At 42.1% G+C, this 18,916-nt stretch overlaps 1 protein-coding gene across 1 annotated transcript in view; it reads left to right on the top strand.

The window, feature by feature from the left end:
* Nucleotides 1–15,004, top strand: part of LOC133219100 (microtubule-associated protein 4-like) — a 69,109-nt gene extending 54,105 nt beyond the window's left edge. The window contains exons 5-6 of the mRNA XM_061366174.1: nucleotides 8,736–8,798; nucleotides 13,045–15,004. Of these exons, the coding sequence (XP_061222158.1) occupies nucleotides 8,736–8,798; nucleotides 13,045–13,052 (71 nt within the window). The 3' untranslated portion in view covers nucleotides 13,053–15,004. The remainder of the gene's footprint in view (nucleotides 1–8,735; nucleotides 8,799–13,044) is intronic.
* Nucleotides 15,005–18,916: the final 3,912 nt, after the last annotated feature.

Genomic DNA, 18,916 nt, shown 5'->3' with positions numbered 1-18,916 from the left:
ATAGTTCATTACGTGGTAACAAATGAGTAGGAAGAATGGAGGTGGGCAAAGAGATCATAGAACTTTGAGCTTGGGTCAATTTTGATATGTATTATTGTACTCAGCTATGGTACCTCTAATGGTAGGTGTTTTATATTGCAGAAGTGGCAGTAACAGAGAAACATGAAGACTTGTTAACACTTTGCATATAGTTTAAGGATGGCTTAAAATAATGCTTTGTTATCTGAGAGTTTTGGATTCTGAGCTATCTCAGTACCAGAATTTCTTGACATTAATATGATTATATGATATTGTTTTAAAATGTAAGTTCCTTAAGTTCTGTCCTTCCAGATGTGTATCCCTTGAATGTTACCATCATAACTCACTATTTCAAATAACTTCAGGTTCCTGAAGCAGGTATACTGAAGCTTATTTGTTTTGCTTGGTAATTAAAACTTGCTGAACTGGCCTGTGAGAAACTACTGCTTTCTGTGGGAAGAGATATAGGGGCGCTAATGCAGGTTCCCTTTGGGCTGGGCTGCTTATCTGCAGTTCTTGTCTCTCCAAACTTCCCTTCCCTTTCACAGTGCCTTCCCTGGCTGTACAACTGGTTGGTTGGCTGCTTGAGCAGAACTAGTTCCCCTCCTACATGGTGAGGGAGAAGGGGGGGGGAGAGATACGCAATTTCTCGTTCTTGGTTTGGGGATTTATTTTTCCCTTGTTCGGGATAGCTGGAGAACAGCTATTAGCATTATCTGAATCCTTGGCAAGATGAAAACAAGACCTTAACTGAAGAAATTGGACAGCTTGATGGCCTTGAGTGGCTAAGATAATGTTTTTCAGCTTTCCCACCTTGTACCAGGAGGGAAAGGACTGGCAAGCTCTGCAGTATCAATTTACTACAGGCCAGTTCTAGGATTTGGTCCTGTTTATGTCTTGATTTACATATGTTTTTCCCTGAAGTGGCAAGGCTGCTTATTTCTTCCATGAGATTTAGTCGATGTTTAAAATTGTTTTTTTTTTTTAAAAAGAGAGTAAAGCTTAATGTACTTGCCTTTATTGAGGCTATAGAACAAATGAGCCTGGGAGAGCATATTAAAAGGCCTTAATTGGGGGTTTTAAGTGTTGCTTTAGTATAGTGAAGATTTTGGGAAGGACGACTGCTATGTGAAAGGCAGCAGGAATTCTATGTCTCTGGCTGCAAATAGGACTGTAGATAGCTTTGTTTTCCTGAGGGAGAAAGTGGCTTTGAGGGAGAAAGTGGCTTTCATGGATCAGGCTTTTCAGCCTCTGCTTGTTAATTTATTTATGTTAAAAGGAACGGATGTGTTCAGACAGCACTGTCTCTGCTGCTGAGATTGCCTTTCCCCAGTCAGAAGAGGTTTAATCATATGTCCTGTCAGGCTCTGACTATTCCATCTCTACTCCAGGTTTTTCTTTCACTTTTTTAATAAACCCACAGCCAAGTTTAACGATCAGATAGGCTCCCATTATGGACCTGGGTGAACTGTGTGAGTGCAGAGATATGGAGAAAGGGAGGGAGATGGAGTGAACAGTTGTAGGGTCATCTACACATTTGTCCTAGAAGAAGGCTGTAGTAACAGTTAACTTTTAAAATGTCATTGGAACAGCAAGGCTCAGGGAGAAAGGGTTTTACTCCTTGTAGCACCTGGCTGGACATCACAATTCGGCGAATTCTGGAGTAATCCTCTTATGACATTGTGGGCTTTATGTAATACTGGAGGATCGCTTTGGGTGTGTGCTACACTGTTTGAAGCTAGCTTTCCTTATGGGTTCCAAGGCTCCAAGCAGTTCAGAGGATACTGCAGAGCCTCCAGTTGAAGTGATGGAGGCTGTAGTGGCAGTTTTAGGGTGCTTGTGTGAAGTAATGGGTGTGAATCCTAAAGTGCAAAGAAAGAGATCTGAAAGGAAAATACTGTGCTTTAACATCTGGCAGCATTGCTCCTGTGGAATGTTTCAGCTCAAGTGAGGACCAGTATTGTTTCTCAAACGTTTGACTGTGGTGGTGTTGAGGAATTGTATGCAAAGCCAAGTCTGAGGCGTAACTGCTTGTGGTCTTGTACACAGTAAGTGCATGTTCTGCATTCTTGCACTCTCTGCTCACAAACTTGGCGAAGAGTCTTAGCTTCATATACAGTTTTTCCATAGGGAAGCCAATCCTGAGCATGATGTGAGGGATGAAGTTAGTTTAATTTGCTCTAGGCAGTGGCTTTGGGGTTTATTTCAAGCACACATCACCACAAGATGGCTCTGCTTGCGCTGGGAGATGCTGCTAGACAGGCACTGCTCCAGAGCCAGACATCCTCCCCTGGGACGGAAACGAAACAGCTGTGCAGCCTGGAAGCAGGCAAACCACAACGTTTCCCTGTCCTTTTACCTCCCTTTTTGCACTAGGACTAAGTGCCTTTCTTGCAGAAGGCAGTAACATGCTTTGCTTTTGAAAAAGAAGATTTTGACACTCCATCACATGTGAAACCAAAGATGGAGAATGCTCCATATACCCCAAAGTTTCAGAGGCATTAAAACAAGTCAGCAATGATGTCAAGATACTTGTATTTTAATCTCTCATGATACATTAAACACCTTCTCCCTCTGAAAGTCTGTCCATCCCTGTTCCTGCCCCAAAGTTGTTAAAGTTTCTCCTGGTATAAATCTCTGTATTTATTTTTGTGCAAAACACAAGTATTGAGTGTGATTTGAGTGCACTCTCAGATCTGTTAGGTGCTTGTGAAACAAATATAGTTCAGGAGGCCCAGGTCATTCTGAAGGTGCACTCTGAAGCTGTGTGTGGTTTGTATACTTCAGCCCTCATTCCAGCTGCTTTCCCAGCACATCATGGCCCAGCTGCAGAAACTGCAGGTTCCTTTCAGCGCAGGCCTTGTACCAGTCATCTGTCAGGAGTATATCTCAGTGTGAAGATGGTTTTGGTGCTTTTTGTTTGAAGTGCAGATTGTATTGTAAATCTGCCTGGATCTTGGTTGAATTGCTTAACTACATAATATGCCTCTTTTCTTAAGGAGGGAGTGCCTTAAGTATTGTCTCAATAAGCCAAAATTTTCTTTTTTTTTCCTCCATGTTTTATGAACGCAGGTGGAGGCATTAATCTATTTGTTACAGTTCACAAAGCAAAAGTTGGTTTTGTTTTTATGTTTTCAGCTCAGTTGCTTTACACCAGTTTAGCATCACTCAGATAATACTTGTGCTCAATTAGTGAACTTCACTTGGAGTTCTCTGAGGATTCTATGTCCTTGGATGCTAGACCTGCTGGTGCATCTGTGCTGCTCTTCATCCTTTCTGACAGTACATTGGTGCTTCTGAAAGTTTTGGCATCCCAAAACACAAAACAAAGGAAGCCTTGGCTTCTATTTAAATTCAAATTCTACTTTGATTTTCATGGTTAGAGAGAGAAGTTTGAGAACTCGAAACAAGTATTTGTCATATTGGAATGCCAAAGGGCAAACAAAACTCTTAAGCCTTTTTTTGGTGACTCTGAGACGATGAACTTGACTGCTGCTCAGAAGCCATTTTGAGACAGAATACTTGAATTCATGAATTGAAATAGCTTAAGCTATTTGTTTAAGAGTTATCATCTAGTTTTGACTGCATGACACTCTGTCAGTGGTTTTGTTCCCCGTTACAGCTATTTTTGTCTAAGCTCTCTCAGAGTTGTGTTCCACTAAGCCTGTGCCCACAAATGCGTGATAAAATGATGAAACATGCGAAACGACTCTCATCCACAACCTGTCCATCTATGCTGGCCTGCCAAGAGCCCACTTTGGTTTTTGCCCTCTGGTATCCCAAGCCTAGTACAGAGCAGGTTGCAGATCTGTCAGTGAAATGTGCTCAGCTGTGGTTATATTTGCACGTGTGCTACGCCAAGTCACTGCTGGAGATTAAGGTTTTTTTATATTGGCAATGTCCATTTGCTGGAGATTATCGGTTTAGCGAATGCTGACTTAAATTTGTTTATATAAAAACAATCCTTTGATCCACTAGCCAGATGCAAATACTATCTTGTGATTCTGATGAGGATTATGTAGTTACAACATCTTGACATGTTTTTGTTTTTATGCAATTAAGAAGATGAGGGGAGGAGCGCTGGCCCTGGGAAGATCGCTGGGTACTTTCACACTTGCACTCCAGTGAGACAAGGGGGTCCGAATCACTAGCTAACTAAAATAAATGTGATTTGCTCCAAAGGAGCTGACCTTCAGAGACATAAAAATGAAAACTACTGGTGCTGGGTGGAGTTGTTTGATTTGACCCAATTTTCTGCAAGACAAACTTATCCCTGCCTGCTTGCAGAGCTTTTTGAGTGAGGTAAAAGCTGTTGCCTGTATCAGACCTGCCAGGTTCTTCTGCTGTTCTGGTGGCAGGAGCTTTGTCAACTGCTTCCCCTGATGTGGCTCTGATGGCACAGAAGGAGCCTGCTGCAGCTAGCAGAGTGCACACAGGGAAGAGCAGCCACTATGGTTACTAGTCAGTGTGCCGAGAGGGAGAGGAACCCTGAAAACCGCTTTAACCTATTATTTTGCCCTAATTCCTGTGCTGTTAAAGCAAATGGAGGATTTTCAATATATATGTCTTAACATTTGATTTCATTTTTTTTTCAAATGAGAGAATATATGAGACTGACTAAGGTGAAATTTTGTTGAAGGAATGATTTGTGCTTGTATTCTGGAAGCTGCATAGATGTGAGAGCCCTGTCAGCTCTGTGGAATGTTAAGCTAGAAACACAGCTGGCTTTGAGCTGTCTTTGTATTCAGCTACCATAGTGTTTGGTAGGCTTGACTGATGTTTTGGTAGGATTTTTCTGTTTTGTTTCATTTTAAGTTTGCAGAGTCCTTGGTAGGGGAGGCTGGGGTGTCCTGGCTTTTTTCTTTGATAGAACACAATTGGCTTGGATTACTTGCTGCCTGGGAAAGCAGTCTCAGAATGAAACTTCTACCGATGAAGTGTTTATTTTCTGAATAGCTGAAATGCACTGGATTGCCAGAAGCACCACAGAGTGGCCTGTGTGCAGTGCTGGGCTGACCTGAAGTGTGCACAAACTCCTTGTTCCAAGTGCTACCAGGCCGGTCTTACAGATGAGTGTATTTTTGCAACTGAAGCAAGTGCTTAAAGTATGCAGACTTGCAGACCAAATGTGTAATTTGTTGTGTTTGGCCGTATTTGTGATCAAGTCAAGTCCTGTTTCTAATGCATGGATATGCGGTAGTGGCATCAGGACCAGACCATGAGACTGCCCTAAGATCTCTTGTAAGGTTTCTCTAGTGCAGCCTGGAGAAGAGGAGGCTCTAAGGAGACCTTAGAGCAGCTTTTAGTGCCTAAAGGGGCCAACAAGTGATATGGAGAGGGGCTTCAGACAAGGGTATGTAAAATTCTGAGCAAAGTGGTCTAGTGGAGGGTGTCCCTGTCTGTGGGAGGGGTGTCGGAACTGGATGGTCTTTAAGGTCCTTTCCAACCCAAACCACTTTGAGAAATGTTTCAACACCTTTGTTGTCTGTGCAAGGTGAAATGATCAGGTTCCAGTGAAACTGAAAGTGGTATGTGATTGCTTTGTCCAATTTAAACCAGCTTGCGCTCAAGTTTTCAATTACAGTTTAAATACTGAAGAAATGGGAGTAATATTGTGGGTCATGGTAATGGGGATGTGGGGGTTGCTGTTTATTTTCCCCATCAGCAAAAGACTTTTTGACACATTTTGCCTGAATGAAGACTAGGAAAGACTTGTGAAGCCTCTGTTAAAGGGCCATTGTCAGCAACTTCCATTAAACCTGCGTCATGGCACCCATTTGAGCAGGACTTAGAGAACTTATTGCTCTTGCAGTTGGACTAAGCTTCCCTGCTGTTAACTGGAGGGTTCAGCAGGACCTGCATAGCTCTTTAATGTGATTTCTTGGAGGTCTCATTATAAGACTTTGTTACTCCATGGGATGCCCAGTGTACCTTTTGGTAACTGTGAAACTGTGTTGTATAAACCATCCCATGACTGCAGTTTCTCCTTGCCTGATGGGTATATTCAGTGACTGGCAGTAGTTCTCCCAGTTACTACTTAAGACAGTTCTACTGTTAGAGTAAATACCAGACCTTGTAAAGACTGACAGCAGGAGGAGCTGGTGTGTTTAACTGCTAAGAAACAGGTCCAGGGATTCCTGTAGTATTTTCAGCTACTTGAAGAAGATGTAGGTGTATGTTTTTCTATAAGCTGTCTGGCAAGTTCATGTTGAATTTTTGTAGAACACCAGGATGAGCCTCTGAAAGTAGCTGCAAAGACTTCCCTTTTGCTTTACTGAGGGTTGGATTAACCCTGAAATGCTGTGTCTGAGGGTATACTGCTTTTGCTCAGGGAAGGGACTCCCAAGGTAACTGAATGTATCTCTCTTTGGGATTGATTTTACTTTACTTAGAGGATTTTTTTTTTCAAGCGATTGAGTGTTTCTTCACATTAAGTAGAACTGATGGCCTGAGGAGCTGAACTGCTCTTAGAGCTTGTACTGCTTGTTATACTTAACTAATACTACCTAGTTTTGTTCTGGCAGTGATTTGTCTTCACTGTTTCACAACTGGAAAATTGGGTAAATGCTTAGAAATTAAGTGGAGTTCATGGAAGAAGATATTAGAATATGTATTTTAAAACTTGGTACAGGGATAATGATTTCAGTTAAGGTAATGGTCTTGTAATATTCCCCTGTGATGGTGGTTGTCACCTGCAGAAACACTGTGCTGCTGACAGCCTGCACCCGTATGAGTACCAGCACAACCCACCTACTTTTGTAATGCCCATAGTCTGATCTCAAAAGTAATAATTCAAAATATATGAAGTTCCTCAAGCAGTTTGCCTAAGCAATTGTATTGACCCTCAGCAGCCCAGTGTAGAGATTATGGGGTGAATGCAGAATTTCACTAGTGTATTTTGATAATTAGGAAGAACTGTGTGAGTACTAGAACAAGCGTACTTAAAAAAAAAAAAAAAAGTATTGTATTAATTAAATTCCTTAATTACTCCCGAAGATGATTTCTAATCAGCATTTTCAAAACCAATACACACTTGGAGATAGCTCCCTGTTAGCAGGGTGGCTTTCCAAAGGCAGCCGCTCACTGAGAAGACTGCAAAGCCAAGTTTAGGGCTCCATTATTTGGTTCCCAGTTGCCTCAGCTGTCACTAGGTCTTGTATTGCTGCCATCTTTTCTAAGCTCAGTGTGAAAATCCTGGTGCCTGTTAAAATTTTATCTGGCAAAGTCAGAACAAGGTAGAGTAAATCTCTTAGTGGTAAGTATATGCTCTTTTTTGGAACTGGTGGTCTTCCACCCTGAACTACCCTTGTCTAAATCTTTCCCTGATATCTGCTGTCAGTGCTGACAGTGTGCTGTCAAAGCTGAAATTGAGGTCTTCTGATCCTTTTTTCCAATAGTATTAGGATAGCTTTTTCTGCAGGAAACTTGTCATGGCTGAAGTAGACCAATAGTTAAAAATCCTGGGGAATTAGTTTGTGCTGTTGGCTCTTGTTTTGTCACTGGATTCCACTGACAAGAGCGCACCTCAGGCTTCTTTACAGCCTCTTCCTTCAGGTGCTGGTCGTGTTCTAGGGTGAGCTGCCCTGGCTCTCTCAGCCTTTCCTCATATGAGAGATGCTCCAGTCCCTTAATCATCTTTGGGATGCTTCACTGGCCTCTTTCCAGTAGCTCATCTCTGATGTACTGAGAAGTCCAGTGCTGTACCCAGGACTCCAGATGTGTCTCAACCTTGCTGAAGAGAAGGAAAGAATCACCCATTCAGTCTTCTGGCAGTTCTCTGCCCAGGATTCAGTTGATCTTTGCTGCAAGGGCAGCTGGTTTATGTTCAACTTGGTGGCCACCAGGTCCCAGGGCTCTTCCTGCAGGACCTCAAGGGCTTTTCTTGCAGGGTCTGGTTTCCAGTGAGTTGCCCCCTGTGTGTACTGCTGCCTGGGCTTCTTCCTCCCTTGGTCCAGGACTTTGTATTTTCCCTTGTTGAACTTCATGGAGATTCTTCTCTGCTCATTTCTCCAGCCTCACCAGGTCCCTCTGGATGGCATCACTAGCCTCTGGTATATCAGCCAGACCTCCCAGTTTTTGCTGAGACTGTGCTCTGTTCCATTGTTCAGGTTAATTAAGATGTTATTGGCCCCACTGGGGGACACTTCTAGTGTCTGGCCTTCAGCTGGACTTTGTGCTCATGACCACCACCCTCTGAGCCTGCCTGTTCAGCCAGTTTCCCGTCTACCTAACTGCAGTTATCTGACGTGCTTTGTCAGTTTGTCTATGTGGATGTTATGGGAGATGGTGTTAAAAGCCTTATTAAAGTCCAGGTCGACAGCAGCAACTGCGCTTGCCTCACCTTCACCAAGCCCATGAATTTCATCAGCTTGGCTAAACATCATTTGCTTGAAGGAAATACAGAGTCTAGTGCTGCCCCTTAGGAAAACTTAGTTTGGTATGGATAGATAAAGAAGCATCTAGTTGTGCCTTGAGTCTCCTTCATGGTTCTAGAGTTTGTGATTGAAAAGCTTTTTCCTTTGGGTTTTAAGTTGTGCTGACTTGGTGCCGTGTGGGTGCCTTCAAATTTAAAAAGCAACTTTTGGGCAAAAAATTCCCACCCTTATCTGATTTTGATAACATTACAGTAATTTTGTAACATTACAGTCCTTACAATATTGTTTTTAAAATTTGGATTAACTTCGTCCAGTGCTAACGTTTCCTTTGTTTTCTTGCAGATACTTCAGCTTCTGGGCCAACAGTTGTAGAAAATGGTGACCATGGAATAGATCACCGCACAGGTATGTGCTTAATGCTTGAAGGAAACACATTGAGGTCTTTCTTTGTTAAATGCAGGTATGACCAAATGTATCTTCTTTTTGAGTCTTCTTCATAGGGAGTTGATTTTATTTTTAATGCTCTTTTCAATTAATTTTAAACAAATAGAACTTCATTCTCTTTTGGGTTTGAATTTATTTGCATAAAGCCTTGTTCTGAAGATACTGTATGCTTCATCCATGGTCAGTGTTGGGAAGGCAGCTTCTAGGGTAGTGGGTCCTAAGTGGCTTATAGCTGAACTTCACCCTGACCTGTGAGTGCGACTTCTCCTGTTGTCTGCGAGACCAACAGAGATGTCTCTTCTGAGTACACCATCTTTTGATGCAGTTTTTTTATTCACTACTTAGCTGCTCCTGAAATTACTGCTCTGTTTATTCAGCAGCTTCTTCCACTCCAAACTACCCTGCTGTCAGTATCTCCTAATACTTGCTTTAGCAATGTCAAATATGAAGTTGAGGTCATCTGAACCTTTTTCTTTTTTTATGCAGCATTAGGTAGACCACTATTTCAGATTTGTGAGGTATCTGGAAAATGATCTTTGTAGTCAGCCTGACATGCTGAGGTTAGTCTGTTTAAGCAGTTTTAGCAGTTACAGTTAAGGATAAAAAAGAGTCCCTATTATAGGACTTTCTTAGTGTGAATTGAGTTTCCTGCCAAATTCTGCCTGAACATAATCAGGATGAGCAGTACCAGCTCTGTGGCCTGTTCAGGAGCCAGCTGGTTGTTTTGTTTTATGGTGAGGAGGATTTGGGCTTTGACAGACTATTCTGTAGCACCTCTGTTTTCTCAAGGGTGGAATATTCAGAAGTTAATTGTCATCCTGTCATTGGTAAGAGCTATTTATTTGGTCTCCCTTTTCGTGATCTCCAGCTCGGCTTTAGCAGCACAGATCATTGCTGAGGTGGTTTGGATGTGCCCAGTATTGGCATCCTAGCTAGTTCATTGGTGTGGCCCCGAGGTGGGGCTGAGTTAAAATGCTTATTTGCTGTAATTCTGTTCAGAGGTGAGCAAGCTTCATCTTCTTATTGAGGGTGAGAATATAAAAATTGGTCTTTGTATTTAATTTGCCATTGTAAATCTGGTTAGAAAGAAGCTGTGCATGTTTTAGAATTTAGCATCAAATTGAAATTGAGAACACTTTTGAATCTGATAAGGATACTCTTCTCTCAAGTATATATATATATATATATATATAAATGGAGACAGAAATAAAATCAGATTTATAATACTCCAGGTATAACTAATTAAATGCATTGGAATATTTTTATTGAGCATCTCAATTGTGCTTAAAAAGTATCTTATTTAATACTAGCTTTCTGAAGGATTAACTCTTCACACACTGAATGAAAACTTTGATCAAAGATACTTTCATGTGTCAGGAGCTTTTTAATTTATTAATGTGTTCTATCTTTGTGGTGTAGAGTTGGATTATTTTTTTTTTTTTTTTCTTGTTAAAGGCTGTCTAAAAGTGACATCAAAGTGGTAGGAACAGCATGTCAAAAGATGAAGAGTTGAGGGCATCAAGTTAATTAGGTCTAACAGAATAACATAAGATTTACACAACACAGCTACTTCACAGGCTCTTTCTCCCTACCCCTTCTCTGTGGAATACTTGAAATAGCTATGTTTATGTGTTGGGGAGTGAGGGAGAAACACTGACTTTCAATCATACAATGGGGGCTTTTTTCAGAGTTGAAGAGCAGTTGATGCTCTGCAGAAATACAGAGTTCTTCCACACCAGGAGATGGACTTCATCAGTGCCTGGTTCCGTTTTAAATAGGTGGTGCTGCCTAAAGCTGTTAGTCCCTGGCCCTAAGCCACCTTCAAGTTTCGGCTGGCTTACTTGTTTTCAGCTGGATCTCTTCCCTAATCTGTCTCTCAAGCTGAAATTATTCTTAAGGATGTGCAGTGTGGGCTCAGTGCAGAGGTGGAAAATGGAGTAGCTGAGAGACGAGTAAGAAAGGAGATGTTCAAGGTAACCAGCTTTTTGCTACAAAAAGTAGTGTTAAGATCTATAGAATGAGCTTTTAAAGGCAGAGCTGTGTTTGAGTTGAATTCTGAAACAGACTTCAAGGAAAATATTGGGGAAAGAGGTAGTTAAGCTATTTGAGAATCCAGATGTCTGCTATCTCTAGATCACGGGAAGCATTGCTGCACATTCATTTATTTATTATCACCTATCAAATAAAACAGGGTGATGACTTGTTACTGTTTATTACGTGCAACATTATCTACAGACATCTGGTGTACGTGTATGCAGAGGTTAGAATCAGTCAGGACTGAAGTTTTAGTGCTGGTTTGGCAGCCTGTGCTGCCTCCTGACCGGATGCCCCACTCCAAAATACCGTTAATGTACTAGATGGCATAAATCCAAAGCTAATGTAACTTGGGGGCAAACCCTAGATTAACTGTTCAATTATCTTTCTTATAACAGGGATGCATTTAAACCATTGATGCAGGGATGCGTATAGCTCAGTATTTCAGAGTGTAAAGGAAAAATATGACCAGTTAACTTTATATTGGCTGTTTACTTGACGGTCCAAACCTGTGTCCATGCGGTAGAGAAGAACTCTCTGCCCCCATTTGCTTTCCCTGAAAGGAAGAGACCAGCAGCTTCTTTGAACGGTTCAGTTCTTGGCAGTGCTGAGCCTTATGTGATGATCACTTATTTGGCTTGTGGGGTTTTTGTTTTCTTATTTTTGAGAATTGCAGAGCTGCAGACCTGGAGCTCTGGCTTGGGTGCTCAGCACATAGACTGAACCTCTATTGATTCTGTTCTTCCTTATAAGGATGAATAGAAGAGCAGCTGGTGCAGTGTTTGGAAGGAAGCTGTGCATGTCTGGTGCAACTCAAGCGAATGAATCAGTGTGTGGAAATTGTTAATAGCTTATAATCACATATAAATTATAAGTTTAGAAGTTAATATAACTTATAAATTCTAAGTAATATATATATAATTATAAATTATATTAAAGATTATAAGTTGTGCAACATAAGAAGGACGTGGACCTGCTGGAGCAAGTCCAGAGGAGGCTGTGAAGATGCTTTGAGGGCTTGAGCATCTCTACGATGGTGACAGGCTGAGAGAGCTGGGCTTGTTCAGCCTGAAGAAAAGAAGGCTCCAGGGACACCTTGGAGCAGCTTCCGGTGCCTAAAGGGATTGACAAGAAAGCTGGAGAGGGGCTTTTGACAAGGGCTGACAGGGACAGGACAAGGGGGAATGGCTTTAAGCTTAGTGAGAGTGGTGAGGCCCTGGCCCAGGATGCCCGGAGAAGCTGTGGCTGCCCCATCCCTGGCAGTGTTCAGGGTCAGGTTGGACGGGCCTTGGAGCAACCTGATCTAGTGGAAGGTGTCCCTGGCCATGGCAGGGGGTTGGAACAGGATGGTCTTCAAGGTCCTTCCAACCCAAACCATTCTGTATGTTCACTGATGGCTGCAGGTATTGAGTTAGGGAGCTAACTGCTAACTTTCCCTATGCAAAAGTTAAAAGGTGCTTAGTAAAATTGTTAACAGCAGGTTTAAACAAACAAACAGTCTAATTTTTGAACTGTGCAATGTTTGGAACTCCTTATTGCAGGATATTTGCCTAGAGTTCAAAGGAATTACATATATTATATATATTATATATATATATATAAACCCAAACCAAACCAAATTTCTGCAAAGAAATCCATCAAGGATGAGCATGTGGCTTAATCTGGATATCTCTTTTTCTAAGATCCTGGTCATTATCTTGCTGGAAGGTGAGAAGTAACCTGGGGAAGTATCGCTGTCAGTGTTCATACTTTCCCTAGCTGGACTTTCTCCCCAGCCAGCCTGCTTCTTGTCCTGTCATCTGAGATCAGGTCACAGAAATACTGAGTCACTGTTCTCAGAGTAAATTGTGCTTTTAAGCAGCATCCTGAGCTGCTGCTCTCTTGATAACTGTTTGTCACTAATCTTGATTTGTCACAGCTGATTTTTGCATGTGGCACAATGTCAAGCCTTAGCCTGACTAGTGATATATTTTCAGACACTTCTAGAAGCAAAATTCCACGTCTTTTATCTGGCTTTTGGCAAATCTCCTGGCTGCACTAAATGAAATATTGCTTGTTGTGCAGTGTGCTACCTGAATGTTCATGTTTACTAATGACTTGCGCTTTTTTGCCCCTTTCCCCATCCCTTTTCCCTCTCCTACTTCTTTTCCTCTCTTCTATTTTCTCCTCCTAGAAGCCTAGACTGTCTCCTAACACTGGGGCTGCCACTGATACAAGACCAGTGTACTTTTCTACCCGCCATTACACTTCTAAAATCTTCAGCATTTTACAGAGCTCTTGCTTTACATCCTTGGACTGTACATGTAGAAGAAACCAAAGGGTAGCTGTGCTGTTGGCCGATCAGCCCTGCTCCTCCTCCCTCTCTGCTCTGCAGTGCTTGTTGAAACCTTCCTTTCTTTGTGTAAGCACAAATGTGCATGATGGTTTTGGACTGCACTATTTCAGCACTCCCACTGGTTTTAAATCACCACTACAGCTCCATTTTGAGTTCAACCACTTTAAAATTTAATTTATATACTTTTTCATGGATGCCTAATAACAGAAGGTTTGATGTTAAAGTTGTGCTTTCATAGCGGATGGGTCCACCATGACTGCAGCCCCTTTTCCTTCTCCCCGTACTCACCGCAGCCTTGTAGAATAATGCTGTTATCTGCCTTTATCCTTGCTGCTTTGAAACCTTCTCTTAGGAAGATTTTATCTTTAATAATGTTGTCTTCTTTGAAACATGGGTTTTCACATCATAGCAGTTACTATACAGACTTCAGAAACAGATTAGGAAAAGTCCATGTTTATTGAGACACAAGCAGATTGTCTCTGGCTTGTGTGGGGTCAGTTGTGGGGTTCCAGTGCTTGCCATCAACTGGGGGTATAAAGGAAAACAATCAACCCTAAATTCCTGCCTCAGGAAGTTGTCTTGCTGCCATATTGCTTTCTGAAGCCTTGAAAGTAAGAAAGAAAATTGCCTTTCTTTAACTTCTAGCTTTGGTTTGGTAATGACAACTTTGGATGGAATTTTACCTAGCATGAAAAATAGTCTGTCGTCTCTACAGCTGAGAGAAAGAAAAGATCTAGGACTAAATTGTTAAATCTGTGATGAAATATTTGTGACTGTTTCCAGCACTACCAAAATGAGTGGGCCAGTTTGAACCTGGAACAAACTGCAAGAGGTCAGCAAATCCACTGCAGTTCCTGCTGTCTCTATAAAAGGTGCAAAGGTTTCCAGACACAAAAGTATTAGTTCCTGCCATTCAACAGAGAAAACTAAATTATTTCCTTCTTTGGAATTTTGAGAGACTACTTAGTATTTTACATGAGGCTAAAGGTTTTTGTAGATGAGTGAACATTTTGTTCGAGTTTGTTATGTAGCTAAAGGGACCTTGCCTACAATACCTGATACAAGTACAGGATTTATTTGAACCCAAATCTAGTTTTAAGGTAGGACATGATGCTCCAAATTGCCTAAGGATAGCATTCTAGCACCTTCACTTGCCTAAAAAATATGGTATTTTCTTGTTGCAAAGAAAGTAGCTCGCACCAGAGCATTCTTGGTACCCTGCCAGTACTTGTGATTACATTCTGATGTTGTCTACTAATGACTTACTGTATTGCACCTTGAATTAATACTACTATTCAATGAAAGATTTTCTTTGAAGATCTCCCTCAAATAGTGACCCTTGGTGTCTTGATTATTTATTTATTATTTTAATCTGAGACCTCAGCTGCTCCCCACCCAGGGTGGCAGTGTCCAGAGTTGCTGCAATGAACTGTGTGTAATCTGCCTGTTTAATGATGAGCATCAGAACTTGAGGCTTTCATTCTCTAATTTGGTAGCAATTCATTACTTTACCCACCATTCCAAGCCTCGTTAGTAGCTGAGATCCTCAAAGTGCCAGTTTCTGAACAAGCAACACCGTTGGCTTCTCCTCTGAGGTAGATAGCTGTCACTTCTAAGAAACCTCAGGCACTCAGCTGCCAGAGCTGGGCTCTTTCCTTGCCAGTCTGATATGCAGAGCCACCACACTTAAAGCCAGCAGCCTTTGCAACCAAATCCTGGCTGAGCTAAAAAATAAACATTTCCCAGTGGACTAGAGCTGTAATGGTAGCTGGGACACAGGATACATGGGCAAGCATGGCTTTCACGGGGAATAATGCCACAGGGTAGCACATAGCCAACAGCTTTTACATTTGACAAGTCTGCAAAGCCTCATGAGTGCTCTTTCAGTGGGTGGGAGGCCTGTCTCATGCTGGTCTGCATCTGTTGGACCATTTCTCCAGCTGAACTTTGCACGTCAGATCATCTACTCAGTCACACTGAAAAGGTGAGGGGTGAGCAGTGGTGTGTGATGCAAGGAGAGGTGTTTGGTGCTTGTTGTCATGAAGTGCTTTCCTCTTGAGGTGTTCTTTGGTGCTTGTTGCCATATAAGGAGATTGTTATATTCTTGGCTTTATTTTTAAAGACCTCTTTGTAGCTGTTTTTTTTGTAATGTGGTTGATTTTGGAGCAAATCAGCATCACGGCTAGTTTGGAGGTGTTTAACTTGGTTCCCCAAGCCATTCTTTCTCACCTTTTGCCTTAAGTGGGCTTAAAAATTTGTGCCCTAGAAATAGAGAATAAATAATGAATTACAGAGAGAATTTCTCTGATTGAATAATAGAAGGTTTCAGATTAACTGAATATCAGACTTTCTTCCTCTCCCACAGTTGCTTTATTTGACTGAAATGCAAGAATGCTTCAACATGTTGGCTGGAGGGGAGTTTCTAGCACTTGCAGTGGTTGGTTGAGCTGTGGAGTGATCTGCCTGGTGCAGGAACCCCCAGCTCAGTGGACTCAGGTGGGATGAGCATGAGCTAAGCAGGACAGCAGAGCCCTGAGCAGCCCAAAGCAGAGACTGTGAATGCAGGCAGGGACACCCCCTGGGGCCTAGGCACTCTTGCAACCGCTAACACGAATAATTCATTCCATTACACTACCACTTTTTTTCTTTCCTCCTACCATATTTTTATGTTGTTTATTTTAAATGTCATTAGGTTTACAAATCTGAATGTGACCTGTAGGTGGAGGAAGAGATGGTTCTTTCTGTGTGTTTGTTGGTGGGCGTAAGGGGGTGTAGGAGGATGAATGCTATGTGGCTCACCTTTTGTCACTCCCAGAAAATGCACATGTATCTTGCTGAAAACTCAATGTAGCAAATGAATATGCAGGGGTGTGTGTTTCATTTTTCAGGTTTTATTTTCAGAAAGCCAGGTAGCTACCAAATGTGCTTCTCTGTTTAAATTTCATGTTATTCATACTTCCAGTCTTCGGAGATGATACTATACCTTTGCAGAATATACTCTTAACTTTCTTGTGCTTACAAGCTTGTCTGTTATCACTTCTGATTTTTCTTAATGATTCCAGTGCTTTGTATGTTGTGAAGTTGTACATCAGTGTTGAATAAATCACCCTAATAAACATCTCAAACTAACCTCTCAATAGTTGTACTGTGGTGAGAGTTGTCTTGGATTCTGCTGCTTGTTTGTAGTTAATATCCGCAGGTAGCTGCGTGTGCCTGATTAACCATGCTGGCATTATTGCTGAAAGACGTAAATGGCTTAAACTGGAAGAATTTGCAGCTGGCCACGTTGGAAAAGAAACCTGTCGAAGAATTGATATGGTTAATCCATTAAAATGGGAATTATTTCTGTGAGCCACATGATTTTGTTGTTGGGGTGTGTGTGGTTATGCAGCAATAGAAAGGAGAACTTCTTCCTGCAATGCTCAAGGAGTAAAATTGAGCTGGGGATGGATGAGATGGATGCTCGTTTCCATGCCGGACTTTACCAGATACCAAAGATCTGCATGTATGGAGTAGAAAGAAAATAATGCCTAGGATTGGTGGCAGTGCACCACTTCTGGCTTAAAATGCTTGATTTTTGGGGGGATTCACAGAGAAATTGCATGTCGGGGGGGGGGGGATGGTAATACACACTTGACAATATTTCTGAGGATATGGTGTATACAATAGGAGGATTTAACTGCCACTCCAGCTGAAGTTCAGTCTTTGGTGTTTGTTATCTAACCCTCTTGTGCTGTTAAGTTGCTAGTGCACGAAGTTAAAGAACAAACCAACCAAAAAAATCCACCCAAACCCCAAACAAATAACCCCCAAACCCCACAAAATCAGTGGAAAAGTCATTCCTTGTATTTAACACTTTCTAAATAGGATACTTAATGGTGTACTTTCTAATTAAAGCTGTTTTTCCTCTTTTACCTGCCTTCATGTGTCCCGTTTGGCGCAGTTGATAATTTATAAAGGCTTTTATATTTTCTGGGCTGAAGAGAAAGCTCTTTAGGCTTTTCAGAATGGGTCTGCATCCAGCCATGTTCGCTAAAGGAGAGTTCAGGTTTTCTGTGCTTCGGTCTAAAAAAAGCAGCAAACTGAATAATTGAGAAGATTGTTTAGTTCTGCAGATGGGCATGACTAAGGTTTTCTGTGCGTCTGATCTTTTAGGGGTGATTAAGCCCTTAATGGCTTCAAGCTGAAAGAGGGGAGGTTTAGATGAGAACTTAAGAAGATGCTCTTCCCTGTGAGGGTGGTGAGGCTCTGGCACAGGTTGCCCAGAGAAGCTGTGGCTGCTCCATCCCTGCCAGTGTTCAAGGCCAGGTTGGATGGGGCTTGGAGCAACCTGGTTTGGTGGGAGGTGTTCCTACCTGTGGCAGGGGTTGGAACTGGATGAGCTTTAAGATCCTTTCCAACCCAAACCGTTCTGTGATTTTTTTATGATTGTTTTTAGGCCTGAGATACAGGATGGGGTAGGAGAAGGTGCAGGGGTCTGAGACCTGGGGAGCAAAAGCTGGGGGTCTTATATCTCTGTGTTCCCTGACTTCTGGTGAGGATCCTGGGTAGGAGTCAGAGGTGCTGCTGCGGGATGTGCGGCGTCCTCCTCATTCCTGGGTGTGAATGTGCAGGATGAAGGCTCCTGCTTTGCTGGGTGCTCGTTGTGTAGCTCTGAAGGAGTCAGTGGTCTTTCAAAGTACCTTTGTGGCTTTCTACAGCTAGCGAAGGAGCAGAGTAGAGGTTAGCCTACTCTCACCTCGTGAGCTACCCCCAAATGGTTCAGAAAGCTTAAAGAAACTTTCCAGGTGCTGAAGACATCATAATCACTGGGAATTTGAGGGACATCAGGGTAAATCTTTTCTTAGAACACAACTTTGCTTATAAAACTGGACGGCTCTGAAGAGCCCTTTCTATGCCCTCGATTAGATCAAGGTCTGTAATTCTCACATGGCTGGAGTATTTGGCGGAGCGTCGTGGAGGGGAGAGAAGTCACCGAGCACTCCCATCGCAGTGAAGATGACTCACGAGATCACAGGGGCACAGATCTGTCACTTCAATGTGTATTTTATTAATACAACTTTTCGTATTGTTTGACTGTTTTCTAGTTCAAGGTATCTGATGGATATTTGAGTTCTTACAAACTGAAAAGGTGCATTAAGAGCTGCTTAATAATGGTTCTTTAAGTGTACATAAGGTCTTGCAGCAGCTTGGCATTAAAATATTACATGTCTGTGCTAAAAGTACTTCATTTAAGAGCTTTCAGTCTTTAACTTGCTCTTCTATAGCTCAGTGAGTTGAATAGTTCCGTTTGGGGTGGAAGCGATGTAGATTTTACTGACCACCATGGAGGAGGGTGTCCTGAAAGACGGTAATTTGTGCTACGATTTTCTAACTCCTTCTTTCTGTTAAGACTTTGGATATTTTTGTGAATATTCAGTTCAGAATGCTGGTTTCATGTGAACCTTGAGTCTCTGATACCCTGAGAATAACTTATTTGAAGAACTGTGACTTTGGAAGATAAAATAAGGGAAATCTGTTTCTCTGTGTGGAGGAGGAGCAAGCTGCTACTAACAACTTTTTTCACGGATGAAATTCTAGTGCAAAGAAGCTTAAGTGTTGTCGTGTACTTCTAAGGCTCTCGGTGTTTTTCCCCAGCGTTGGACTCAGTTAAGACTGGGCTGGATATGGTGCTGGGCCATCTAGTCTGCATCATACTTTGCCTAGAAAG

This window comes from Neopsephotus bourkii, unplaced genomic scaffold (assembly GCF_033783945.1).
Source record: "Neopsephotus bourkii isolate Nb327-2 ecotype Australia unplaced genomic scaffold, CSIRO-AGI_Nbou_v1 NB_122, whole genome shotgun sequence".
NCBI lineage: Eukaryota > Metazoa > Chordata > Aves > Psittaciformes > Psittacidae > Neopsephotus > Neopsephotus bourkii.
Note: the sequence above shows the minus strand (reverse complement) of the source record. Positions and strands in the feature narration are given on the sequence as shown.